The sequence below is a fragment of the Pipistrellus kuhlii genome, unplaced genomic scaffold, assembly GCF_014108245.1.
Source record: "Pipistrellus kuhlii isolate mPipKuh1 unplaced genomic scaffold, mPipKuh1.p scaffold_m20_p_9, whole genome shotgun sequence".
Lineage (NCBI taxonomy): Eukaryota > Metazoa > Chordata > Mammalia > Chiroptera > Vespertilionidae > Pipistrellus > Pipistrellus kuhlii.
In genome coordinates, this window is record NW_023425595.1 from 43,213,963 (window position 1) to 43,241,828 (window position 27,866).

The 27,866-nt window shown below is 44.8% G+C and overlaps 1 protein-coding gene across 4 annotated transcripts in view; it reads right to left on the reverse strand.

Annotated features, from left to right (window-relative positions):
* ME3 (malic enzyme 3) overlaps positions 1-27,866 on the reverse strand; it is a 165,470-nt gene that overhangs the window by 80,999 nt on the left and 56,605 nt on the right. For all 4 annotated transcript variants that reach the window (XM_045577575.1, XM_036427142.2, XM_045577574.1 and 1 more), the window contains 2 exons: positions 9,559-9,692; positions 6,636-6,785 (listed from right to left, as the gene is read on the reverse strand). In XM_045577575.1, the coding sequence (XP_045433531.1) occupies positions 6,636-6,785; positions 9,559-9,692 (284 nt within the window). The remainder of the gene's footprint in view (positions 1-6,635; positions 6,786-9,558; positions 9,693-27,866) is intronic.

Sequence of the window (27,866 nt, forward strand, 5' to 3'; positions counted from 1 at the left end):
AACCATTGCATCCTTTTGCTTTTCCCCTTCCCAACTGGAACATTTTTTCCCATATAGCTTTTCCTATATTCCTGCAAAGGGTGCCATCTGGCCCTGCTCATCTTTTGAGCCAGGCCCCATGGGTCAGATGCTCATCCAAAGGACCACCTACCTTTGGTCTGATGCTTTTTCCCATATAATCCATGACTGGCAGGATGAGTGAGCCACTTGGGAGAGAGGGGACTTCTGGACAGTGATAAGGGTTTCAAAAGGAAATTGGGGGGGGGGGGGAGAGCACACGTGAGACTCCTCCCACTACCCTCTACTGTCCCTCCTCCACTACCCTGTAAATGAGACAGGAGGGAACTCATGGGGTGCACCAGCTTGTCTTACTGAGGACTGAGTTGGACCTACTCTGGGATGGCCTGGAAAACATGGGCTGCAGGGTATCAGCTCCCTAAAAGTCACAGAATATCCATGCCTGGAGATACTTCAGCCACCACCCAGCTCAGTGGATCTCAGCCCTGGCTGCTCATGAGGATCCTGGGGAGTTTCATTTATTTATTTTTTTGCTATTCCTCACCTGAGGATATTTTCCCATTGATTTTTAGAGAGAGTGGAAGGAAGGAAAGGGGAGAGACACTGAGACACGATTGGTTGCCTCCTCCACATGCCCTGACCAGGGCCAAAGATTGAGCCTGCGACCTAGGTATGTGCCCTTGATCAGAATCAAACCTTCAGTCTGTGGGCTGACACTGTGTCCACCGGGTCAAACAGGGTAGGGACCTGGAGAGCTTTTAAAATGAATACTGCCTGGGCCCCACCTCAGGGATTCTGACTTAAAAGCTCCCCTTTCCCCTTAGTGCTTTTAATGCATGCCTGCAACCTAGACCCATTGCTCTAGCTCGACCTCCTAATTTTACAGGTGGGGAAATGTAGGCTCAGCTACATGAGGTGACTGCGGCTCCTTTAAGTATCTCATTTCTAACTTGGCTCTAGAGTAGGGGTGTCGAACTCAATCAGAGAAGGGACCAAAATCTAAAATCCAGCCTAAATCCCGGGCTGAATGGTTTACTGAACAGTCATAAACTGTCATTGTGATGGAAACGCAGCGGAGTGCAGTGATGACAGCACGGTGCGGGCCACATTGCAAGGCCTGGCGGGACGGATTTGGCCCGCGGGCCTTGTGTTTGACACATGTGCTCTAGAGTTTGGGCTATTAATCACAAACGAAGCTGGAAGAGATCACCGAGGCCTGCAATCCCACCCTATCATTGTTCCTGAGACTAAGGAGCTAAGTGACTTGCCTACCAAGTCACAGTCAGAAAGGGGGATGCAGGGGCTTGAACCCAGGTCTCCCGACTCCTGGCCCAGTGCTCTGTCCATCACACCTGGGCTGGAGGACTGAAGGGGCCAGATGAAGAGCTAAGCAGGCCCAGCTGCAGACCTCGTGCTCGCTCTGCTCCGGGAAGCCCTGCCAGCGCACAGCTGGAACCGTTTGGCAGAGGAGCCTGGGCGTAATTGGACATGGCGCAGGCTCGGCCAAAGGAATCAGCACTTTTGGGTCCTGAGGATGGGGAGGAGGCGGCTGGTCTGACAGGCTAATCTCTGCTTTCTGCCTGCCTCCCAGTTATGCTGAGTGTGTGTGTGCATGTGTGTGTGTGTGTGTGGTGTTCCTGATGGGCTGACAGCTGTGTTGGAGTGCAGATTGGGAACTGTGCTCTATATCAGGGGTCTTCTGGCATTTGCTGAGATGAGGTTGCCTTCATTTTCCAGAACCGCTTTCGTCAAGGTGCTGGCACCCATTTGTGAGGCAAGTGGCTAGAAATGGCTTTCGTGGGCATTTAGGAAGCGTAGGCCTGTGCCCAGGAGGCCCTTTGTGGGAGAGGGGGTAGTGGTGGCGGTGGTTGAAGATAAAAGGGTTCCAATGTAAAAACAGGAAAAAATATACACGAGTCAAGGGCTCACCAGATGCAGTGAGTGGGAGCCTTATCCCACCTTTTAAGGAGGTTACGGGGCGGGAGAGAGGATATAAGAAAAGTAATGCCCCTTTTAAGCTTGTGAGGAACTTTTCAAGTGATAAAGCATGTTTGCACACACTTAGCTCATCTGACCTTCACAACAACTGCACAAGGTAGGCGGTCCCTGTGCTCTTGACCTGGGGAGGTGGGGAAGCCGGGCTCCAAGGCCACATGACTATTAAAGGAGGAGCTGGCCCATTCCCTCCGATTCCAGCCCCAGTGCTCTGTCCACCATGGCATACTGTGTGTGTGTGTGTGTGTGTGTGTGTGTGTGTGTGTGTGCATGCATGCTCCCATCAAACGCACAGCCAAGTCACACAAAAGAGTTTATGTAAAGGCCAGAATGCAGGTGTTGATTTCTGAAGTGTCATGGTTACCAGGACCACAAGAAGCTGGACTGTGAATGCAGTAAACACAGGGAATTAGCTCTGGGTCAGCTGCAAAGACTTAGATAAATTCACCTTAGTTTTCATCTGGGTAAGATTGAGGATTCAGAGGTAAATACATGAAGTAGGTAGCCTAGGGCATGTATGAGCATCATACATGTTCACTAAACGGTAGTTGTTGATATCCTGTGTGCGTGTTACTGGCCTGTGTGCAGAAAGCCACCTGACTGCATGTGACAGACAGCAGCCTGGCTCAGGGCCATCGGCTGCTGGCTTTGTCCAAATCCAAATATGCCTTCAGGTAGCAGCCCCACAGTGCTTCTGACTGGTGAAACCAGGTCCTGTGTCCTACCCTCACTCTCACCTTCCGCACTCTCCACAGCCTCTATGTCCTCACAGGTACCTGCTAACGGATTTGCTAGTTAAGCACAAGTACTGATCATGTGAGATGTGGAGCAAACAACAGAGGTTGGAGGCATTTCAGAGGACTGAATTGCCCTGTTGATTTATAGTTTAGATTATTGGGTGGGGTGACTGTGTCAGATGGCAGATCTTGAAGGTACCGGGTTAGGCACATCACAGCTGCTAAGCACCTAGATGGGCTGGTCCTTTTCACGTGGAATCTCACAGGATCCTCACAAGCAGTCACTTGAATGGGCGTTATTCCTATTTTACACGTGAGGAGATTGAGAAGGTGCTACATTAATTATCAGAAGTCACCAGGAGCTGGGATTCAAGGCCAAGCCTGCTGGGTTCAAAATCTGTGCTCTTTCCTCCACTTGCAACCCAGCCCTTGTCACCCATGAAGGTTAGGCTCCACACGGAGGCCGGGAAACATCCCAGGTGTGTGCCTATTGCTGGGAGCCCAGAGGACAAGGAGGATGAAGTCAGAGCTGGTCTAGAGGGAGGTGGCCTGGGGCGGGGACAGTGTTTGCTCGCCCTGGACGGCAAACTGCAGTGCATTGGCTTCCTCCTCGCAAACCTTCCTGTTCAGCTGGCTTCCCACCCAGCCTCACCTCTGGCTTTCATCTCTTCCAAGTCACACGCCAGTGTTCTCAGGGGGCATTCCTTCCCACAGGCTAGCCAGGCTCCCCGGCCCATGCAGAGGGTCAGCCAGGGAAGCAGCAGAACAGGCAGGGGAGGCTCCACAGAGCCCAGGCCTTCTGCTATGTCTCCTCTGCCTGGGATACTGGGTGCCCCAGAGACACTCTGCTATCTCCCTCGTGAGAAGATGCAGAGCCTCAGGCTGGTTGAAGGTTCGATTTTAGCACAGCTGGACCTAATTAGCGGGGGGCAGAGGGGCAGTCCCTTGCACAGAGGACTCCATTGTTGTTGGGAACCTGGCAGGCCTGTTTATCATTTCAGAAACCGAGAAGGAGCTGGCTCTCTCGATCTTGGACTCAGAGCTGTCCTCCCTTCAGATGCCAATCCATAAAGCCCTTCCCAGCCAGGCCTCAGATGAAGCCCAAGGCTAGGGTGGGCCAAACTCTCATTTCCCTCAGGACCAAGGCAGGTATGGAATCAACACCTGGAAAGCTGCCAAGTGGAAACCTGGAGCAACAGCTAAAAAATGTCACATGTCATATGGCTTAACTGGGTAAATCGCCTGAAGAAGGGTTTGCAAAACATAAGGGAAGTCTGTACCAAGAGTGACAAATTCAAGAGGATGGTTCCTTTTGCCTGAGCCTGCTTCAGCCACTCCCATCCTGGGCCCAGGACCTGGCTGCAGCCTTCCCTCCCAGGAGAGGCTCTGGAAACTGCATTTAGCAATGCTTGCCTTAGACCCCTGAGCAACCAAATATTCCTGGGGCTGCGAGGATCCCCTTGCCCAAATGCCCACTCCCAACTGACTGGAGGCAGCTAACTGGAGTGGTTACCTGTCCCACTCTGGCTCAGAGTCCTAACTTTGCAGCTTATGAGCTCTGTGACTTTGGGAATTTATTTCTCTGTGACTCAGTTTTCTCATCTACAAATGGGATGATTATAGTACCTACTACTTATGGGAGTTGTAGTAATTAAATGAGTTAATACATGTAAACTTTTTAGGATAGTGCCTGGCCTTTAGTAAGCAGTTATCAGTATGTTTTTTTTTTTCTTTCTGGTTCCAGTTCAATTGTGAGTTCCATGTGGGATTGCACCCCTGTTTTTCATGCTATGTGCCCAGTTCTTGCAGCATCCCCTCTACACCCACTCAAGGCTAACCAGATCTTCTGAGCTCAAGTGGTTGGCAAGGCCCCATTTCTACCCACATGGACCCTGTACTGCCATGTTCCTCTTCATTTCTGATCCATTGAGAACCATCGGTGGGGCCTGCACCTGAGTCTGAAACAGCTCCCCATTAATCACCCCCCCACCAAGTGGTTAGCCAGAACCCCTGGTCAGTTCTCCTACCCAGCCCCTCTACTCTCCTATTCCACCCATCATGAGGTCCCAGAAGCCATATATTCTAGCAAGAGGGAGGTGAGGTGCTTGGATTCATTTTTCATGATCCAGATCTAACATCACCTCTTTGGTGTAGCTTTCCCTGATTCCCAGTCCAAATTCTGGTTTCACCAATTGCCTGCCAATGGTGTTCTTAGACAAGTCTCTCTTCTCTGGTCACCTCAATACCCTCATCTGTAAAATGGAAATACTGTTACTGAGCTAAGCTTACAGGACATTGGAAGGTTCCATTATAAGCCAATGGGTGTGGAGACCTAGCTCCCCTCCCCTAACCCTGCTTTCCAGGTGCAGGAGATGGGAAGATACCCAAGTGAGCTGACTATCCCTGTGCCTACACAGCCTATAAAGCCAAGCCCTTCCCTGGAATGGCCGTTCCCTCCTTCTCTACATGTGGAATTCCTTGTCAACTTTCAAGGACCAACCCAACTATTATCTCTTCTGTGAAGCATTCTTGCTGCCCAGAGGGAAAATAAATTTTCCTCTCCCTTGTATTTCTGCAATTCTTTGTCCCTGTTATATATTTCTTTATAACTCTTATTATATTCAACTTATATTATTATTACCTCCCCCTTACTCTGCTAGTAAATCGCCTGAGGTCAAAAACACTATTTCGTTCACTGGGGTAACTTTACAGTGTCTACAGGATGCCCAGTGGCTAGTAGTTGCTCCATAAATGTTCATTAATTCTAGTTTAGTCTGGTGTGTTCCCTGGATTGTGGAGTGGGCTCTGGAGGCAAATTCTACCTTCAAGGGACTGTTGCCTATTCAGGTTTCTGACCCATAGATTGGCTTGCCTGAGACCAACAACAGAATCTAGTGCATAGAGTCTGCAGAAGGAGGGATTCCACACAGCCTGGGATTGGGAGGTGGAAGTGGGACGGCCTCACAGTTCCATAAGGTCTCAGCCGCAAGCCAGAGGAGGCAGTGATCCATGCTTAAGGGCTAAAGGACCTCTCTAGGTAACACTAAGTTAGCACTGGAGGACTATTTTTCAAATTAACAAAAGATGTTCTAGATCCATACTTGCGTGTTCCTCACATGGCACATAATTTATAAGCAGATTTATAAATTCTCTATGAATGTGAATTACACATCTGTGCGCAGTGCATTGTGTAGGAGACTAAAACTGTGTTCCATTATGTGCGATAAACCCCGGTGGTTCTTGTATCATTAGTGCTAGAATGATATATATTGGTAATTACCAGGCACCCTGCACTGAAGACCTTTTGAAAAGTCTCCCATGAAAAACAAGACACCCAAGAAATCTCTTTGGAAAATTGCCCCCAAATTCTTTGGCTCTAAAAGAAAACGTAGTGCCAATTTTTTTGTTCTTTTCCTCTAACAAAGTGACATTTTAAGTGGAATCTGAGTCAAGCCCAAAGGAAGGAATACTGGTCCTTCGAGTCAGCAAAAGAATTCACTCTTTGCTGTCCGACATTCCGTTATTCAGTGGCATGGACTGGCAATCGCGCTGCCGGTAGTTTGGAGAGGACCAGAAAAATATGGGTAGCGGGGGAGATGTTAGGTAGATAATGAGAGAAAAAAGCTGAAATGCCTCTCAGGCCAACTCTGGACAACACATCAGGCATTTATTCTGAGGTGCAGAAGCTCTGCTATCCTCTTGCTAGATACTTTCTCAGCTCATATCTCCCCTCACGGGGTCATTTTCCTGAGCGAGGGCTTAAAATCAAATTTTGGGTTGCTGGCCTGATCAGGATGTAGCCTCCCGAGTCCCAATAAACAAGGGCAGCAGAAAGAACTGATAGCAGACACCCCCTCCCTGCACCCTGGCCCCGAGGTGGCTCACCGGGGCCTGCGAAAGGTCAGGCCGTAGTGCTGACAGGCCAGCCCCACGGTAGGCGTGTACACGATGGGCATGAATTTCTCCACGTCCGACGTCAGCACGCGGTAGAAGAGCTTCTCATTCCGATCTTGGAGCGTCATGAGAATGATGTACCTTGGAAAGGGAGACAAGAAACCACCCTGTTCACATGTGGCAGCAGGGAAGTTCGCTCATACAAAGACCCAGGGCTCCCACTCAGCTACCTTCACAGGCGAATCACCCATCTCCCCAAACATGGACCTCACCATCTATGAAGTGTGAAGAGTATTATCTGTCTTATGGTGCTTGTTATTCTATTTAGTGTAGGTCCTGTCCTAAGTACTTTATGTTAATTCATTTAAAACTCCCAAGGACTTGTGAGGTAGGTACTTCCATGGTTGCTATTTGAGAGACACAGGAGACCGAGGCATAGAGAAATGACTCACCAGGTGGCAGAGTCGGGATTTGAACCTAAGCAATCTGACTCCAGAATCTGTGCTCTCAACCACTGTGCAAGAGGCTTAGTTATGTTATTATTATGTGGACATTAATGAATGAATGGAGCAGTAACATTCTGAGGGTGGAGTAGGGGCAAGGGCACACCGGTGCTAGGAGAACTGGCCTCTCCTATCACACCGGGCTGGTTCCTATCACACCGGGCTGGTTCCTGTCACAGCAGGGTTCACAAGTGGCCAGGACCAACTGATCTCAGGAAGCATGTTCCTCCAAAATCTTTCTCTTGTCTATTCCCTGAAGCCTGAAATCACTAAGCGCGGGGAAAGAGCCTTTCATTCACATGCCTTAAAATGCAAAAGCCTCTGGGACAAACAAAAAAAACCTCAGGGTTAGAATTTATAGTGAGGTTGAGTGATTGCTGATATCACAACCTTTCTGGACCACAGTTTGGGAGAGAGAGAGGGGAGGCACTTGAGATCCTAGACTGGAAGGGGTGAGATCCTGCAGTAAGGGAATGACTTCTAGGTGTGAAGTCAGGGTCTGGGTTTGAATCCCAGCTCTGCTGTTTATTAGCTGTGTGACTTTTGGGAAGTCTTGTAATATCTTGGGGCCCCCGCCCCAAGGCAACGGTCCAGAATGAAAAATTGTGTTTTAGAAGGTATTTTGAGGAAGGGAGAGTTTATGCTTAGAATAGCCAGGGTCTCAACTCATTTCCTCTATAAGAATTTCTTACGTAGTAGCCATTTGAACACATCTCTTCCAAGTTATGTAGTCAGTAATATCAAATTGATAACTTAATCTCAGTCATGGTGAGATTATTTACACCATGAAAGTGGGCAAATACTAGAAATCAGGGCTTCCCTTACCCCACCCCCCCCAAACCAGTTATATATACCAGCATTCCACTGCCCTTATCCAAAAGAAGCTGGGAGGCTCCTTAGCATTTCCTCAAGCACCTGCTGAAATGAGGGGCCCCTGGAAATAAGGGTGGGGGGGGGGTGTCAGAGTAGTCAACAGAACATGTTCAGTAAGTCAGGATCAGACATATCTCCCATCCCCAGCCTGGCGTGTCTTCCCAGGCATATAAATGATGTCCATCCCACTGACTTTATTTTTTAGAGTTGAATGTCTTTAGGAAAGAGGATTTCACTTTGGGATCAAATTCTTCTTTGTAAATTTAACAGAAGGTGGTTCCGATTGTTCAAAGTTAGGACACATCTCATGTTGTTAGTTGGGTTCATTGTATACTTTCTAGTTTGCTCTCCAGGGTGACATGGCTTGACCCAGTCTGAGTGGGATGAACAAAGGAAGAGAATATCGGGCCTGTGCTGGAATATGGCTTTGGAGTTAATGTGAATAATACACATAGAGGTTAGTGCTCCAGGAGTCGGGGGATTATCCACTGCTGCTTAGAAGCAATGGGTGCCATGGTTTGGAGGTGGGGGGAAACATAGGCAGATGGGTGTGATGATTTTGACAAGCTGCTGAGCTCTGCCCCTAGGAGGACAGCCACACTTTTAATGATTCTAAATCTTGGCCATTGTGCTCTATAGATACGTAGGGGGAACCTTCCCTGCTTCCTACATTTCAGCAAGGTGACATGTTTATTTAACACGCTCTTACATAGTATGTACTGTATGCGAGGCACTGTTCTAAGCACATCATAAATACTTATGTATTTAAGCCTCATTATAGCCTTCTGAGTTAGGAGTGACCCAGAGAGGGTAAGTAACTTCCACTGCTAAGAGGTAAAATGATGGTTTGAATCCATTATAGCACTAGCGTCTAGCCTCTTAGCTGTAGGGTGGCAGAGAGGTCAACAGCACAGATTCTGGGCCAGCTACCTGTGGTCAAATCCTGGCTTTTCCATGTGACCTGTGGTCACAACCTTCTTTAGTAAAGCTGACCTTGTTATTCCCATTTGCCTCTTCATGTCTATGACCCCACTGGTGAGAACCCAGAAGGGTGGCAGGATTATTCACTGCTTCCCATAAACCGCCATCATATGACATACCAGGTCCTTCCTGAGGTGTCCCTGTCCATTTCTCGTCTTTTCTACCATGTTCCCCTTGTTCAGGAACCTGGGCCATATGCCATGTCAACACATCTGTCCCTATATCTTTCTCTACTTGTTCTCCTATGAAATGCCATCCGTGAACCCACTGCTGTCTGCTGAAGTCCTGTCAGTGCTTCTGGGGCTGACTCAGGTCCCACCTTTCCCAGTGGCCCTCCCAAATTCCACTGGTTGGAATTCAGTTTCTCTTCCCAGTTCTCCCAGGGACTGCCTCCATCATAACAATCCCTGTCCCTTAGGGAGATCACCACCCCTTTGGGCTGGGTTTGGAATTTCTTGGAAAGGCTCTCAGTCTTCCCTGGTTGGAGAGTATACAGAAAACACTCTTTGGACCACAGGAAACAGTGAGCCCAGGTCTAGGCAGATGTAGGCACTGACTTGTCCAGGTCGCTCTGCTGCCGCTCGTAGGATTTCATGACCCGGAGAAGCTGGATGTCCTGACTCAGGAAGCAGGGAGGGATTAGGCCATGGATCCCAAGCTGCATTCTTTCTTCAAGTGTAAAGGCCATCCCCTGGGGGGAACAAGAGTGAAACACACACACATAAATGGATATGCAGGAAACCAAGGAACAAAGTCACTGTGACTCAACTGAACAGGCCCCGGACTCAAACCCCACCTCTGCCATTTGAGTGTGCCAGTTGCTTTGAGTCTTCTAAGCTTCAGCTTCCTCCTGGAAAAATGGGGAAAATACCTACATTGTCATTTTTTTGGCTTGTTTTTATTAAAGTTATTTTATTTTTTAATAACGTCAAAATTTATAGAAACTTATTCTATACGATAGTATGGAGAGTTGTCATAGATCCTTCACCAGGTTTTCCCTATTATTAATAGTTTACATTGGCATAGTACATTCGTTAGAGCTAATGATCCAGTAGAGATACATTCTTCATTTAGTAATAGCACTTATGGTAAAGAATAGTCTCTTTAAGAGATGGTGCTGGGACAACTGGATTTCCACATGCAATAAGTAAGTAAATAATAAAGTTGGGCCCTGCCTCACATCAAATACAAAAATTAACTTAAGATTAATCAGCAACCTAACTATAAGAACTAAAATTATAAAACTCATAGAAGAAAACATAGGGATAAATTTTTGTGATCTTGAATTTGGCAATGGATTCTTAGATATGACACACACACACACACACACACACACACACAAAACAGCTACAAAGGAAAAATTAGATAAACTGACTTTATCTAAAAACTTTTGTGCATAAAAGGACACTATCAAGAAAGTGAAAAAACAAACCACAGAATGGGAGAAAATATTTGAAGATCATGTATTTGGTAAGGGTTTAATATCCAGAATCTATAAATAACTGCTACAACTCAACACAACAAGAAAAACAACCCAATTAAAAAATAGGCAAATGACTCAAAAAAGACACTTTCCAAAGAAGATACACAAATAACCAATAGCACATGAAAAAATGCTCAGCATCATTAGCCATTAGGAAAATGCAAATCAAAACTACAGTGAGATACTATTTCACACCCACTGGGAAGGCTGTAATTGAAAACAAAATAAAATAGTAAATAACAAGTGTTGGTGATGATGTAGAGAAATTAAAAACCTTGTACCTTGCTGGCAGGAATGTTGTGTTGCAGCCTCTATGGAAAAATATTTTAGTGGTTCCTCAAAAAGCTATGACTCTAGCAATTCTATTCCTAGGGCTACCCCCAAAGAAACTGAAAGCAAGCACTTGAACAAATGCATGGATGCCAATGTTCATAGCAGCATTATCCACAACAGCCAAAAGATGGAATGAACTCAGGGATCCACCAACATACAAATGGATAAACAGAACATATATATGTACAATGAAAATTTAATCAAACATTAAAAAAGGAATGAAGTTCTGATATATGCTATTATATGGATGAACACTGAAAAATTAGGTTAAATGAAATGAGCCAGAAATAAAAGAACAAATATTATGTGATTCTACTTATATAAAATAACTAGAATAGGCAAATTCATAGAGACAGAAAGTAGATTAGAGATTATAATAAAGTCTGGGGGTGGAAGGATTGGTGAGCTATTGCTTAATGGCTATAGAGTTTTGTTTGTGGTGATAAAAAGTTTTGGGAATAGATAGTGGTAATGGTTGTACAACATTGTAAATTATGCCACTTAATTGTGCCCTTAACATGGTTAAAATGGAAAATATTGTTATATACTAGGTATATAATACTTTACCACAACTTAAAAAATTAATAATATATTTAGTACTCAAAACCATTGAATCATATACTTTAAATGAGTATCATGTGCAGTATGTGAATTATCTATAATAATAAAAGCATAATATGATAATTAGACCAGGGATGAAGCCAGGGCTATGAGGGGAGACTGGGTCCTGAGTGCCAGAGGAAGGCAGGCCTACTCTTGCACAAATTTTGTGTATTGGGCTCTAGTATTTCAATAAAACTGTCTTAAAAGAATTATTTGCATGCTTTCAATACAAGTCCTGTATCAGACACATGTTGTAAAAATATGTCTCTGAGTATGTGCCTTGTCTTTTTATATTCTCTTACCAGTGTCTTTCAGAGGACAGCATTTTATGCTTTGGGAACTGGCAGGAGAGATGAGGAATGAATAGAATGTCATGGAATCTGCTTCCTGACCCAATTAAACCTTATGGGGACAGTGTCTGCTGGCAGAAGTGGCAGGAACCATCCTCATAAGGGTCACTGTGAGTCATGGGCACACCAGTTGCCCCACCCAAAATGAGAAAGTGCAACACATGGTGAAAAAGAGTCCTTTTCTGGGTAGCACTCAGGTGGCTCTGCTGCTGTGAGGGCTGGTCTAGTACTGCCTCTGCTTCCTCAGCTTCCTCACAGAGGCCCTGGCGACAATGGCAAACCCCTGAGTGGCCTCTGAGTGGGGACATCAACAAGGAAGGGACCACAGCCCTGGGGAGGGGGGTTGTGTAGGGGGCTGAGAACAATTTTTAATCAGCCAACCAATTAACTAACTACTAACTGACTACCACATGTGTCAAACACAAGGCCCGCGGGCCAAATCCGTCCCGCCAGGCCTTGCAATGTGGCCCCCACCGCGCTGTCATCACTGCACTCCACTGCGTTTCCATCACAATGACAGTTTATGACTGTTCAGTAAACCATTCGGGCCCGCGATTTAGGCTGGATTTTAGATTTTGGCCCCTTCTCTGATTGAGTTCGACACCCCTAGCACTAAACTAACACTGTCAGTATGACCCTCATTGTATTTAAGGCTGATGACACCTTAAGCCTTAAGGCAACTCTGGTTAATGAGTTCCAAGCAATTCGAGGTTCCTCCTAGAAGTGAAGAAGGCTTTGCAGGTGATACTGAGACCTGAATTATGCTGATTGGAGTCTAGCTTCCCTCAGACTCTTGGGGAGGGAAAGCTTGAAAAGGGAGGGAGCACGAGAACTCCTCTCATTCCTTCACCAGCTGAAAACTATCTCATCTACAATGATTACAGCTCTTTTACAGGGAGTTACATAATGACAAGAAGATCAAGCACATATATTGATCAGCCCCACCGTGCTGTCATTGCTATCGTCAGCTGTAAGGATGGGAGTCCAATGAGTATCTAATTTTACTCTCTGCTTTCCTTACAATCACACTGGGAAAGGTTTTACCACCACATTTTACAGATTAAAAGGCTAAGCAAGAGAGGTTAGGTGATGCTCTTGAAGTTGCAAAGCTATTGCCCATACTTTATTGTTTCTTAAACCAGGATGCTAGTTAATAATTAATAAGCATATTTGATAATTTTATATGTGTGATAATTTCCCTTCCCCCCAAACCTCCCCTTCTATTCCTCCACAGATAATCTCTTTGAGGAGAGGTAAGTGGCAGAACCAGGAATTGATCACAGGCTGCATTCCTGACCCTACCAGGAATATGTACCCTGCCAGGGCCTTGGTGAGATGACCTCAGAAATGGGAGTTGGGGGGAAGGGGGGTAGTGAGGAAGGAGTGGAAAAAAACAGAAATAGAGAAGAAAAGTGAATAAAAGTCAGGCTCTTTGGCTACTCCCAATTTCCTCTCAGTTGGGTAACTTGGGGGTTCCTAAAGCTGCAAATACCAGGCTCCTCTTGTGTTTTTGTAAAATAACAATGATGCTTAAGAGAATTCTGAAGAATGGGTCCTCCTCTCAGAAGGACTGCTGGAACTGTAAGAAAGATCTAGCATCTTGAGAGAGGCTCGACTCTGTTTGAACGTGTGTCTCACAGAGAACTCTCCACACATAAAATTCCCACCTTTTTCCCCATCAAAGCCCAAAGGCAGCAGTTCGTAAATCCCTGTGCTGGCCACCAGCTTCGCCAGGGGTGCAGCAGAGGCCCCTGATCCTTTTGCAGGAAACCATCTGGCCCCGGAGCCTGAGCGCTTTCACTGGGCACATTAGGCAGGTGAGTGCTCGCTGGCTTAGTAAGGACTGTGATCCTGTCTCCTGGCCCTGGGGATCCCAGGGCAGCCCAGAAATTTGCTAATGACATCATCTTCGTTAATGACTGCTGTGGCTTTTAATAGCAGCCTGCTTCTCTCTCCAAAGCTAATTGTTTCTCTTGGCTGACTGCCACCAACTTCTTTTGTGTTTGAGGAAAAAGTATGACCATTTAGCCACTGGTAATTTCAGGAATTTTTAAAGAAAGGACCCTAGAAGCTTCTTTTCATCATGAAGCTAATGTGAATGCTACTTCAGATTTACGTGTTTGTAGAGCAGCAATGCAGGCATTTTAGTTGTCCCTCGGCCTCTGAAAGAGCACAGGCCTGGGAAGATTCATTAGGGTGTAGGGGGAAGGTATTAGAACTTGCATTTCTCTATAAAAGAAAAAAAAAAAAACTTTGCTAACTGACACTCAGGCTCTTGGTCTGTATGTCAAAAGTCACAATCCTTAACTATACAAGGAGTTCTAAGTCTTACAACATGGAGGAATTGACAGTGGGGCCCTTATTTTTTCTTATCACATTGAGAAATTACAGTTTCTGTGCACCTGATTAGATATAGTTATGGATTATTTTATCTGGTTTATCTATTTATTTAAATTTTATTTGTATTGTTGACATTATTAGAGATATCCCTATTCTCCTCCCCCATTTGCCCACCACCACCCAGCCTCTACCACTCCTCCTCTCTGGCCATCACCACACTGTGGCCTATGTCTATGGGTTATGCATATATGTTTGTTTGTTTTAATTTTTTAATTAATTTTTTATTTATGTATAGTTGGTATATATAATAATTTTATATTGGTTACATTAGTTTCAGTGTACAATACAGTGATTTGACCTTTTTATATCTTATAATGTGATCGCCCCTCTAATTCTAGGAATGAACTTTCACTGTGTAAACATATCACAATATTATTGACTATATTCCCCTTTCCCTTTTCACCTTTCATCCCACACTCTCCCTTCTGATAACCTTCTTTTCAATCCAAAGAAAACAGAAATATTAATTAAAAAAGATATATGCATCCCTATGTCCATTGCAGCATTATTCACAAAAGCCAAGATATGAAAGCAACCTGGGTATCCATTGAAAGATGAATGGATAAAGAAGATGCAGTACATGTACACAATGAAATATTATGCAGCAATAAAAAAAGAATGATATCTTGCTGTTTGTAATAACCTGGATGGACCTGGAGGGTATTATGCTAAGTGAAATAATCAGGCAGAGAAAGACACTATGATTTCAAATATACGTGGAATCTAAAAACAAACAAAATAAAAACAGACCTATTTTTAACAAGATCTCAAAATAGGGCAAGTGGCTTTTGAAAAATAGCTAATTCTCTTAGTTATATTTCAACCTCATACCCTAGTGGTATTCAGAGCATACCAGTTGGGACCTATTTTTATTGTTACAGAACCATTGCTCTGGCCACTCCCCCAGCCAAATGTTCCTCTCCACCCGCTCTGGATTCTCCTGGGAACCTTTAGACCTCACAGAGGCAAAGTGGGTGGCTTTAAGAGCCTCCTCTAGCATCAAGGCCCAGGACTGTTTCAATTGTTTTAATGCTGTACCAGTATTAATCTTTTAGCTGTCACCCCTGACTTTCCCTATTACACCACCTTTCCTGAGTGATGATTTTTGGCCCAGTCACTGAACTCTACTGGTGCGCTGAGCATTGCCCAAGTTCTCAGGACAAATTTTATGACATTAGAACATATTTGAATAGACCCTACCATCAAGTGACAGGGCTCAGAGGCAGGAAGTCCGCCAGGCTAAGCCCCTGCCCCAGCCTCCTGCTGTTCAGAAACCCAGGCTTCTTAGCACCCTGTTTCTCATGACTGAGCTTTGCTGAGGGGAGGTTTCCCTATTCTGCTTGGTGATCTGCCTGGTGCCTCTGGATCCAGAGCCTGTTGTACCGTGACAATATCTTATTATTCATTCACAAGCATTTATGAGTTCCTACTGTGTGCCAGGACTACCAAGTCAGGCACTGGAGAGTCCCTAAAAGGAATAGATGCTGGTCACTGCTCTCATGAGTATACTGGACAAGACACATGGATTAACATACAAAGGTGATCATGGCCTCTGCCTTGGGAAAGCCACTTCTCCAACCTATAAAATGGAGTGTCGCCCATTTCACATGTTGTGGCACAGGTCCTGGCACATAGGAAGTACTCCGTGAAAATCAGCTGTTTTCCTTATTACTAATTTCTCCTTAGGGCAAGGCGGCACAAGAGAGCTCATTAGCAGTTGTTGGCGGTAAGCCCTGAAGGATGGTCAGGAGCTAGTCTGGCAGAGGGGGTGGGAGAAATAGGGTGAAGTGATGTCACCACATCCAGCGTAACTGCTTGTGCGTGGTTGTGCAAGGCTCCTGCCTCTGCAGCCCCGGGCATTCTCCCCACGCCCCACCAGGCACACTCTGGCTACCATGCTTTGACTAACAACAATACCCCTGCTCACCATGCTCTTACCACTTCCCTCCACCATCTTCCAGTTCATAGGCAAGGACTCTCTCCCAAGACACCCCATTTCACACAGGCCCCCCTTTTCTTGGTGTCATAAAGTTTAGCACATGAAATGTGTTTTCTGTTTGATTTCTTGAGTGTTAATTACTAGGTAGTGGAGTTGGGGTAGTTGGGAGTAGACACTCTGATGCGGCTAACACAGGGTTGTAGCACAATAATCCTAACATCATCAGTGATAACAGCAATAGTACCTTTTATTGATCACCCACTGGGCTGGGCCAGACACTGAGACAGGCACTTTCTATCTCTAATCATTACAGCAACCCCGGATTAACCATCCTATGGTTATTGTCCCTATTTTATGGGCTAGGAAACTGAGGCCAGAGGGTTAAGACACATGCCCAAGGTCACAGCAAGTTGATGGAAGAACCAATAGAACCCAGCTCCACATGCTTCCAAAATTCACCCTGTTTCCTCTGAGCTAAACAACTGTTCCTGAGAGTTAACACGTTAAACAGGCTGCTGACTGAGTTGGCTTTTATTTGCATAGAGAAAAAGTTATTCTGCTTCCCCATATACAGCCAGTTACCTTCATGGGTCAGCCTTTGAGTGCCATGGCAGGCAGCCCATCTGCAAAGAGGTGTGCTTTTACCTCTGCAGTCATGTACATCAAGCATGTCGATGGCATACATGTAGCCACATTTCCTCTGACTAGCATCCTTACTGGGAGGATTAACAGGCACATGTGTAAGGAAAGGTTTTCAGTTCCTCCATCATTACATCATGCTCTGAGCTGACTGCTCATGCTGTAAGCAGCTTCCTCCATCAATCAGCTGCGACAACAGAGAGTAGCCATGGCTGGGACTGAGCTGTGGACAGTCAGCTCTGAAACTGCACCACTAGAGCTGATTAGCTGCTGGGGGACCGGCAGGCATTTCCTGCCCGTTTGCACTGTACTTCAGGACTCTGGGATTTTTATGAGTTAGGATGATGTGGGCTCCGGCGGGAGACAGGAAGTGGGATTATTGTGGCTGCTGTTCTCTCGCTGAACCCCAGGTTTATGAGGCCCCCTAAGCACACTCCTGGGATGGATATATGGGGCCTAACACACAAGTCTTGGCAGACATAGATCTGCGAACAGCCTTCCTTCCAGACATACCTCTGTGATCAGGTACAGAATTACAGATCCAGAAACACATCGTAAATTCCCAAAAGCGGAGTGGATGACACACTGCTCATTACTGTCCAGAACCAACCCTAAACCAGATTTGGGCTGTGGGCTGCAATGTATGGAGGCTGCCTCTGATCTTTCCATCTATGGTGTACATAGAAGCTCTCGAACCAGCGTGAGATACATTTCAATTTCTCCTCCAGAGGAAAATGGCCAGGATGGGTGGTGCTGCACTCACACAGCCAGTACAGGGCAGTGGGAGGGAAACTGGAAGACAATGTCCTACATTAGCTCCTCCACTGTCCATCTGTGTGGTTCAGGGGAAGTTCCTTCATCTCTCTGAGGCTGCTGCTTTCACCTGATGGTTGTTAATCAAATGAAAACATAGATATTGCTGTTTCATATTCCTCAGGAACAGGACTATAAGAAATTTAGCAGCTGAAACCAGTTTGGCTCAGTGGATAGAGCATAGGCCTGCGAACTGAAGGGTCCTGGGTTTGATTCCTATCAAGGGCATGTACCTTGGTTGGGGGCACATCCCCAGTGGGAGGAGTGCAGGAGGCAGCTGATCAATGTTTCTCTCTCATTGATGTTTCTAACTTTCTATCCCTCTCCCTTCCTCTCTGTAAAAAATCAATAAAATATATTAAAAAAAAAAAAAGAAATTTAGCAACTGCACTTTTTATCTCTTGTCCCTTCAAGACAATAGGCTCCTTGAGAGAAATGGCTGTCTAATTGAGCTGTGCACCTCTTTTCCGTAGCACATCTTATTTCTAAAACAGTCTCACATGGTTCATGTCATCTGACCTTGGACAGGGCTGGTGTCATTATCCCTGTTTATAGGAGTGGAAATTGGGGCTCAGATGAGTCAATGACATACGGGGGCATGTGGCTAGTACACGCTACTCAAAAGCATGTGAAAAAAATGACTATTCCAATTGTTCTGCCTTTTTATGAACAGTTGTTGGGTAAGGACCAATATGGAAGAGAAATGAAACCATCTTCTGAATTACTTGGCAACTCTAGGATTTGGTCCTAACTGAACCAAGGGAACAGAGGTGGATAGTTGGAAGGCTTGCGAATCATTTTCTTGGCAAAATTCCCTGTGGTGTTTGAATGCTTCATGACCATCTCTTCCCAAGAGACTATTATTTAAAAAATAAATAATATTGTTCTTGGCACTGAGAAGCCACTCTAACTCAGCTGAACCTCAAGAGGGTAAAGGCAAAAGGAAGGTGCTGGGCAGGGGAGCTGCTGAGGACAAGAAAGCACCTCTTCCTTCCTCCAGCAACACAAGTTCTTTGATGGGCTCAGTCTGGGAGGGTGGGGGCAAAGAGTGAACTATGACCGGTAGGAATTTGGGAGGGTCTCTGAACAAGAGTTGTACATGCATGCCTGGTGCATGCGAATGAGTGGGTGGGGTGCCAGAATTGGATGTGAGACCAACTAAGGACAAGTTCATTCGACAGGACAACAGTCCAGTAGATCCCTGTTAATATGTTCCAGCCCTGATGTTAACCAAATCCTTCTGCTCCTGGGTCCGCCACCTGATCACGTAAGGTCATTTTGACCTGAAGACAGAATGACTGATGTGGCGCCTGGGAGAAAAGAGTAACCAATCTCCTCTATCATGACATCAGGAGGCAGATGTTCTAGGCTCAGAGTCATTTTGGACTGATTTCATAACAACTATTTATATTTGGCTGCTTTTTTTTTTTTTTTAAGGTTTTACAAAGCAGATTTATTTATTTGTTTAAAATTGATTTTGAGAGAAAATAAGGGAGAGGGAGAGAGAGAAACATTAATATGAAAATAATATATTGATCAGCTGCCTCCTATATCCCCTACCCGGCTAAATCCTGCAACCCGGACATGTGCCCTGACCAGGAATTGGACTGGCACCCTTTTTGTGCATGGGATGATGCCCAACCAACCGAGCCCTACCATCCAGGGGTAGAAGGCAGTTTTATTACCTTTGTTGTATTTGACAGTTACCTCAAAACAAAAAGGATAACTTTACGATAGTGGTTCCTAAATTTTGCTAGCTATTAGAACCACTTAGAGAGCTCACAAATCAATGCCTAGGTTATACCCCATACCCCGTACCCATTAGATCAGAATTATGGGAATGGAAGCCTGGATGAGCAGTTTATTTAAAGGGCTACAAGTGATTAAAAAATATAGCAAATTGATACAGGATTCACTGCACTATCAAGTAGGCTATGGAAGTGTCATGCCCATTTTGTAGATAGTAATGCTGAAGCTGAGAGAGTGTAATAATTCATCTAAAATCAAAGCCTTAGTAAGTTGCAGAAATGGGACTTGTACCTGGAATTCTGTTTCAAATAGTTGATTCATTAATTTACTTACATAATCACTCAATAATATTGAGGACCAGCCATATATCTGCTACTAAGTTTGCAGTGAGAGACCAAATATACATGGCCCCTGCTTCATGGAGTTTTAATCCAGTGATCTTTTCATTCAAACCAGCGTTTTTTCTACTCCTTTACATTTTTGGAATTAATTTGGACTTCGGTAGGCTAGTTTAGTGCCTGGCAAGGTGGGGTGCCCAGCAAAATAACACCAATGACATTTTTGCTGGAGTTCAGGTATACGATTCAGGTTTGCCCATGAGAGGCCATGGACGAGGGAGATCTAGATTCAAATTGTGGCTCTGCCCTCATCAGCTGTGTGGTATTGGACAACTTCCTTAACTTCTCTGATCCTCGATTTCCTCATCTATGGAATAAAGATAGTAATACCCATTTCAAAAGGTTGCCATGAGAACTGAAACCTCCTGCATGGTGTGCCCAGATAGTGGCTGGCACATCTAAGGCACTTAGTGAACACAGCTGGGACTGGGTCCAACTCTCAGTTGGGACACCATTTACTTGAAACTTAAGGGTAAATGTTTAATAAATTTAAACCAGTAATGAAGACCTAATGCAAATCTAAAACTAATGAGGGAAACTCACAGGGGACTAGACTGAATATTAAAAGTTCAAGTACTAGGAATGTTTTTTTGAACTATATTTGCATTTTAAAATTAGAATTATATTACAAGAAAGGGAAAGGAAATGTAGAGAAGCTCAAACCATGTGAGCTTTTCTCTCTACTAGTGCTTCGTTTACTTAGCTTATTTCTTTATTTCCTCCTGAGATAGAATCTAATTCTGGCATTTAATGAATTTGGGAATCTTCTAAACATTTTCTCATTTCATAAACATGATGAGCTCTGAGGTCTATACGTGTTGGAACTGCATGTTCTTAATCAAATAGCTTCCTTCTGTTGATAGTTTTCTGAAGGGTCACTGGAATTCCTGCACCCATGGCCATTCTAGAATGATCCTGTCTACTTTGAGAAAGTGATGTTGACATTCGCAGAGACCTGCAAATGTCTCAGAATAAACAACTCTACGCCAAAGCATGTATTTAATGACATTTAGCTACCAAGCTTTTCTACAATTAATATTGATTAACTATATCGGTGATTGATTGATTGGGTCATTATTGAATAGTCTGAAAACTTTTTCTTTTACAGATGAACAGTCAATTTGTAGATTAGTCTATATTTTATAACTTTACATAGTCTATATTTTATAACTTTATTTATTTAAATTAATAAAGATATGCATACTATTTCTTTAGTGTCTACTAAGAAACTGGCTTGTGGTAGGTGCTGAAAGAACTAACAGTATTTTTAACTTTATCGTTCCACAATATCCCTCTGAAGTCAAATATTGGCCCAAGATTACACAGTTAATAAGTTATAGAGCTAGAATATGAACCCAGATCTGCATGCCGCTGAAGCCCATACTCATCATAATCACTATTTTGCACGCACTGTTTTGCATTGCTTTCTTGGTTGTGATTTTGAACATCCTCCAACGTCTTCTTCAGCCACATCAAAGACAAGATATGATCAGTCTATCGAAGGGAGTGTTTTCTGGCTGGCCTTATCCCACTTACCCAGCCTTTTACCTTCTCTAGAAGGAATGTTAGAGAAGCAGCATCCAGTGTTCTCTCCCCAAAGCTGGGGAAATGGCAGGGGCTGGGAGCAGAGATGAAATCCTCTGTCCAGGAGAATAAAACACAGCAGTGTGCATCAAACCCAATTAAACCCTGGCAATGAAATCAATTTAACAGGGAGCAACCAACATTTAAAAAACAAAATAGACTTGAGTAGAGAATGGCAGGCTGCCTCACATTCTTAAGGGTAAGTATTGCTTTGCTCAACTGTTGCTACATTGCCTGTGTGAATGTGTGCGCACATGTGAAATGTGTACCTATGTGTAGTGTCTTGGGATGTAAGGTGTACTTTTATCTGCAGGTTGTGGTTCAAATATTTTGAGAAACACTGTAGCATAGGTAATGATTGAGTGATGGAGGCAGACTGCCGGTGTGAATCCCAGCTCTAACTTGAGACACATTACTTAATTTTTCAAGTTTCAGGTTCTTTCTCTGTAAAACTGGATGATAATAGTACCTACTCATGTGTGTTATTGTAACAGGGTGTCTGACTCTTAGTAAGGACAGATGTCTACTAAATGTCAGCTGCTGTTATATTAACTAAGGCAGTTTGGGTGATAAATTGGTGGCAAGCAAGAGCAATGCTTTGCATGATGTCCCCAGAATAATTTTAATTCCAGATGCATATATCTATCTGCTCCCCGGGCACCCCCATCTGCTTGTTTCATAGGCCCGTGAAACCACCACATGCCCCAAACCGAACTCATCCCCCGTGCCAAACCACCCTCCCTGGGCCAATGGTACCACCCATTAGCCCGGGAGGAACTTAAGAGGCTCCCAGATACCTTACAACTCAACCCATACATGCAGTCATTGCTGTGATTTTCCAACTCTTAAATAATTCTAATTTCTTCCTCTGTTATCCATCTTCCTTATTCTCATTGTTCTGTTCTCTTCAATACCAACATCCTCCCTGGTCTGCGAATACACTAATGGTTCAACAACAGCTGGACTCTCGTCTTAACCACTCCCTCCCCACACTCTCATTGTCCTGCCCCTGCAACACACCTTTTAAAACATCTGCCAGATTGACATTTTCCAAAATCCAAATTTGGCCATTTCACTTCCTAACGTGTAACACCTTTCTCAGAGCTTCCAAGGCTTTTCATAAGCTGTACATCACTTTTGGCTTCATCTCCTGCCAAGATCCCTGGGTAGCCTTCAACACAGCAAATGCCTTTACCATCCCCAGAGGAAGCAGGTGTGCTTGTGCCTCTGAGTGTGCAGGTACCTCTGAGTGTGCAGGTGCTGGAGCCTCTGCTGAGAACGCCTTTCTATGCCTGTCTGCCAGTCACTCCAGTGCACTGAAGGGGGGAAAGGTCACTGACTTAAACTTACATGTAAGTACCCTGATTCTCAAAATCCAGGGTACACCAGGAGCACCAGGGTTGATGGTTTAAAATTCCAGGCCTAGACCTCTACCTGTGAATGCTGCAGCAGCAGAGCCAGCGCTTCCCGGCTGCACTCCTGGTGATGGGGAGGAACCGCACCACCGGGGAGAAAAAAGTGTTGCCCAAACTCAATCCACGGTACACACATTTAGGAATAAAGATCAGTATCTTATCTTTGGGAAATGTCTCAATAGAAATTCAATTAGCAGAATTTCCTAAGGAGGGTGGGTGATTTATTAGTAAAGATATATCTCGTTAAATGAGCAGCAATGACAGGAAGGGGAAATACTGCTATTTAATATTATTTAATTTAATGGATTTAATATAATTATCTATTCATGTTATTGCCTTAAAATAGGAAGACTGCATACCACCGAAGCACAATGGTAGCACCAAGCATCATACACTGTGGTAGTGAGGTCTCTGTTCCTTGTGGAAACCCTGGATGAGTGTCCCTGCGCTGGGTAAGTGTGTAACAGAAGATCAGCTGTTCCCACCAAGATTGAAACAAAGGGATTCTTCTGTTATTTTCCATAGTAAGGGGGACGGGGGTATGACAGAAGCTCCAAGTTAAGTAGCTGGGCTTTAGGAGCAGTTAAACTTTGGTTAGAAATCCAGACCAGAGACTTGATCAAATCTCTGATGCATTTTTATGGCTGGAGGTTAATGCAAACCAGATAGCCCAAGGCTTGAAGATAAGGATTATGAAATGCTTTTCCCAGTTGAGCTGACAACCATCTGGTCCACCCTACTTTCTCAACCTAGTCATTCATTCATTCACTCATTCAACTAGCAGTATGGTGTGACATGCACAATTAATTCCAGGTGCAAGTGAAAGAGACCTGAAAAAGCCTGTCTATATCCTCATAGGGGCAATGAACACAGATGCTACAAGATGAAGTTATTTGTCATGTAAGCAACATTACAAAACAAGGTAATGCCATTCATTTGACAAAAATTTTGTTGAGTTGTTACCTTTAATGTGCAAGGTAGTGGGAATACAGCTGTGGAAAAAGAAAGTTCACATTCCAGTAGGAAAGACAATTATTAAATAATTACCCAAGTAATTACTTCATGATAAGAAGGCTCCACAGAGGATGCTATGAGAGCATGGAAGGAACTGGGAGCCCTGATGTGGTTTCCTTTGGGGAGAAGGTGATTAGGAGAGCCTTCCTTAAGGAAGCAACATTCCAGATGAGATAGGAAAGATAAACAGACTTAATTAGGCCAAGCGCCAGGGTGGAGTTGAGCAGAGAAACATTGCTAAGGGGAAGGAGCCAGGCAGGCCCAAGACTAGGCAGCAGTGTGGGTGATTTTGCTAAGGACTCCGGTTTCAGCCTCAGAGCAATGGAAACCCACTGAAAGGCTTTAAATGGTAAGGGACATAATTCACTTTGTGTGTGGTTTTGTTTGTTTTGTTGTTGTTTGGTTTTTGGCTTCAAAAGATCATTTTGACCATAGTGAGAGGAGTTTTTGGAGGGCAGTAAGAACATGCTGATACATTAGGAGTTTCCTGCAATATGTACCTCACTTTTCAGGTAAAAGTACTGGCAGCTTGGTCTAGGACGGTGGAGTGAAGGTGGAGATAAGTAGAAGAATAAGAGATATATGGAAGAGATAAGCACAGGACCTGGTGACGTATGAGACTGGGGGTTCAGTGAGAGAGAGCAGTCAAGGGTCGCCGTCCATCATAACTGGATGGATGACTGTGGTGGCATCACTGAGATGGAATACTACACGATGGGGCCAGAACTTTGTGGCAAGGGGTTGGAATGAGAGAACTGCATCTCAAGTTGTACTTTATTCACATTGAGTTTGATGGCCTTGGAGGCATCTACCTGGAGATGCCAATAGGCAGTTGGATATCTGTAAGTCTGCATCTTCATGAGAGGGCTAGAGAATGAATTTGAAAGATGTTAGCAAGTACGAGGTAACTAGATCTTTATGGGGAGAGTTTAGAGTGAAGAGAGTCTAGGTCTGAGCTCTGAGACACTCCAGCATTTAGGGGCTAAAATGAAGGAGGATAAGCTGGTGGAGGAGATGAAAAGGGACAGTTGAGAAATGGAAGGAGAACCAGAAAATGGATTGTCACAAGATGGCCAAGGATTATAATGTTTCAGGAAGGAAGAAGTGGTCACCACTGCTGAAAGGTCAAGTAACACTAGGACTGAAAACTGTTCATTGGGTTCAGCAAAGTGGAGGGTCCCTGTCAGCCGGTGGATGTCTGCCTCAGTGAGACCAGAGTGGTCTGAAGAGAGAGCAAGAGGTTAGAAAATAACAGCAGCAAATACACACAACCCTTCTGAGAAGTGTGGCTACAAAAGGGGAGTGGTTTAAGGTGGACAGACTTGAGCATGTTAAAAGGCTGATAGACCGATGCCTCCAGGAGAGCTCAGGCGGAGGGCCTGGTGATAGACAGCAGAGCCATCTCTGCTGCTATAACAAGAGGGAAGGAGCAATGGACATGTGGAGGTGCTGTTTGTACAAGCTCGACGGGGAAATATCTGCTGGGAGATGTCAGAGAACTTTGAAAGGGAATTATGGGGAGTGTGACAGCAAGGTGATGGGAGAAACATGTGAGGTTTCTGGGCACTGACAGGAGCTCCAGTTGAGGTTGGTCATCATAAATGTGCAGTTGTACACCTTTTCCGGTCACATATTATCCTCCAACATGGCCTGGCTGCCTGGGTTTATTCAGGATTGTAATTTTTTTTTTTTTAAATTCAATACAAAGATACAGGAGCAAAAAGTTGAGGTTACTGCATGAAGTATGGGAATGTCGGACCATGGAATCCAAGCTGGATCGGATTAGGTGTGTGGATGGTAGCGGCGTCTGGAATAGGGAAATGTATGGGCAGGACACAGTTGACCAAGCAGCATCTCTGGTCAGAGTGTGTTAGAATCACTGGTTTCTATGATTCTGTGAGTTCTATGATTCACATAGAGGAATTCTACACGATGCCAAGGTCCGGGGTGTGACTCTGGGAGTAGCTGAGGGGGAATGCCGAGGGAAGTATTCCAGCTGGGAGAGGCCAGAATGTTGGAGGAGCCAGCCGTATCGATGTTGAAGTCATCCGAGATGATGACAGGATTGGGGTGGAGAATGCCTATAAGCTGGTGCCAAAGTCCTCAATGAATGAAAGGTGGCAAATGACAGTGATGAAAAGGAGAAAAGGTCAGTATCTCTAAATAGCACACCTCTTAGGAAAGGAGCAGAGAAGCAGACTTCATGGGAGTGTTCTAAAGTGGCCTTGGGGAATAAAAGGATACCTACCTATGTCCTGACTTGGAGGGTTGAAGAGTGTAAACAGAAACATTAGAAGGGTTTGGAAGAAGCAGTCTTCTTATGATGAGGTAGGATTTAGTTAACAGCTGGAGATGGAGAGACTGTATATTTTCAATCCCAATGAAGGGATTGAAAATATAAGGGAAGGCCATTATTCCTGAAATCCCAATGAAGGAATTGAAAATATAAGGGAAGGCCATTATTCCTGAAATCCAAGTGGGGTGTGAGGTGAGAATGGAAGGCTGGGTCAGAGGCAAGAGTGTACATACATGAAAGTTCGATGGAGAAATAGATGCAAGTAAAGGAGGAGTTGGGAGTGTGAAGAAAGGGGCTAGTTGCTTGGGGTTACAAAGGAGGCCATGTCTAAGCTGACATCCAGGAGGAGTTCTGCCTACGGGCAAGGGATTGCAGGTAGAAGGACCTGATGTTGAAAGACACAGAGGCCAGAGAACATGCTGCTCACAGCCAGTACAGTTTGCTTCAGTTAGGCTTCTGGGCAGAGCAGTGGTGGGTGACAAGGCCAGAGGCTTGGACAGGTGGACCCTGGTCATAGAGTCCGGCTGAAGAGCCTTGTGGCTCAGGGAGTTCCTGTAGGCTTTTCAGAGGGGCCAGGGCAGTCCCTGACTGTTCTAGACAAGTGGGTCTCTTTGTCCTCACTGTCTTCTCCATGCTTTGGCTCACTCTGACCCTACAGAGTTCAGCTTCAACCTTATAGGTAAATATTAATCATCCGCAAGGCCTAATTCAAATCTTAGCCCTGGAATAAGGCTCCTCATGACCACCCCAGCTCCTTTTCCACAAATGTTTTTATGCTTATAATCAGAATCAGTGGAAAGAGAGTGGAAAAGGCCACCATTCACCATTTGTGTTAGCAAGCATTGTAGGACATCAGATTATAAGGGTGAGAGAGTAACCTGTCTCATTTAGAAAGAAGGCAGAGCAAGAGTTGTTTACGAGCACTGGGCAAAAGGATTCCTTCTCTTTTCTGTTTTTCTATTTTTAAAAAAGGAGCGAGGAGTGCCTTCAGGTGCAAGTATGAACAAGCCCTCAATTGGAAAGCCCTGAGTAATTCTGTTTAGTTAATGACTGTCTGTGTGGCTTTACACAAGTCCCTCAACCTCTCAGAACCTCAATTTATGAATCTGTAAAATGGGTTAATGATACCAAGTCCACAAGGTCATCAGACGATCATATAAGATCATTTGTGAAGAACATAAGAGCATATTTACTGTGTGCCCTACTATGTGCTAGCATTATGCTAGGAGCTGGGCTATGGCAGGGCACAAGACAGGCACAATCCTTGTCCTCCTGAAACTTGCATATTGGAAGGAGGGAGAGGAGGGAGAGAGAGGGAGAGAGGAGAATGACAAATAATTTCACAATAATTGCCAGTATAATAATCTGGGGAGCCAGGCACGAAGGTCAGTGCCTGGTTCAGAATGCATCTTTACTCTACACATTAATTAGTTCCCTGCCTTTCAAAACTTCTTTTAGTCCAAGTAGTATAACAAGGGCTGTTTGCTAGTACTCACTAATTATATATTTCAGCAGTTTTCAGGGGCTCTTATTGAAAGTGGGTATTATCTCTGGCCCACTCAAACACAAGTAGGGCACTGAGGAAACTATGACTAAGTTCATATCCTCTCCAGGCTCCCAAGTCAGAGAAGACTCAGTAAAAAATGACCCCATCGACTCATCTATCTCAACCTCAAAACCTTTGGTTCACTAGAGCAGAAAGAGCAAACACATTACATGATGAGGCACTGTCCCAGGACTCAGACTCTGGGAGCGGCTCAAATGGGGGCTTGGGATGTGGCTACTGAGTGTGGAGGCCTGGCCCTCTCCACAGCCCGTCCATCCATTAAAGTATGAAGGGCAGGGGAGC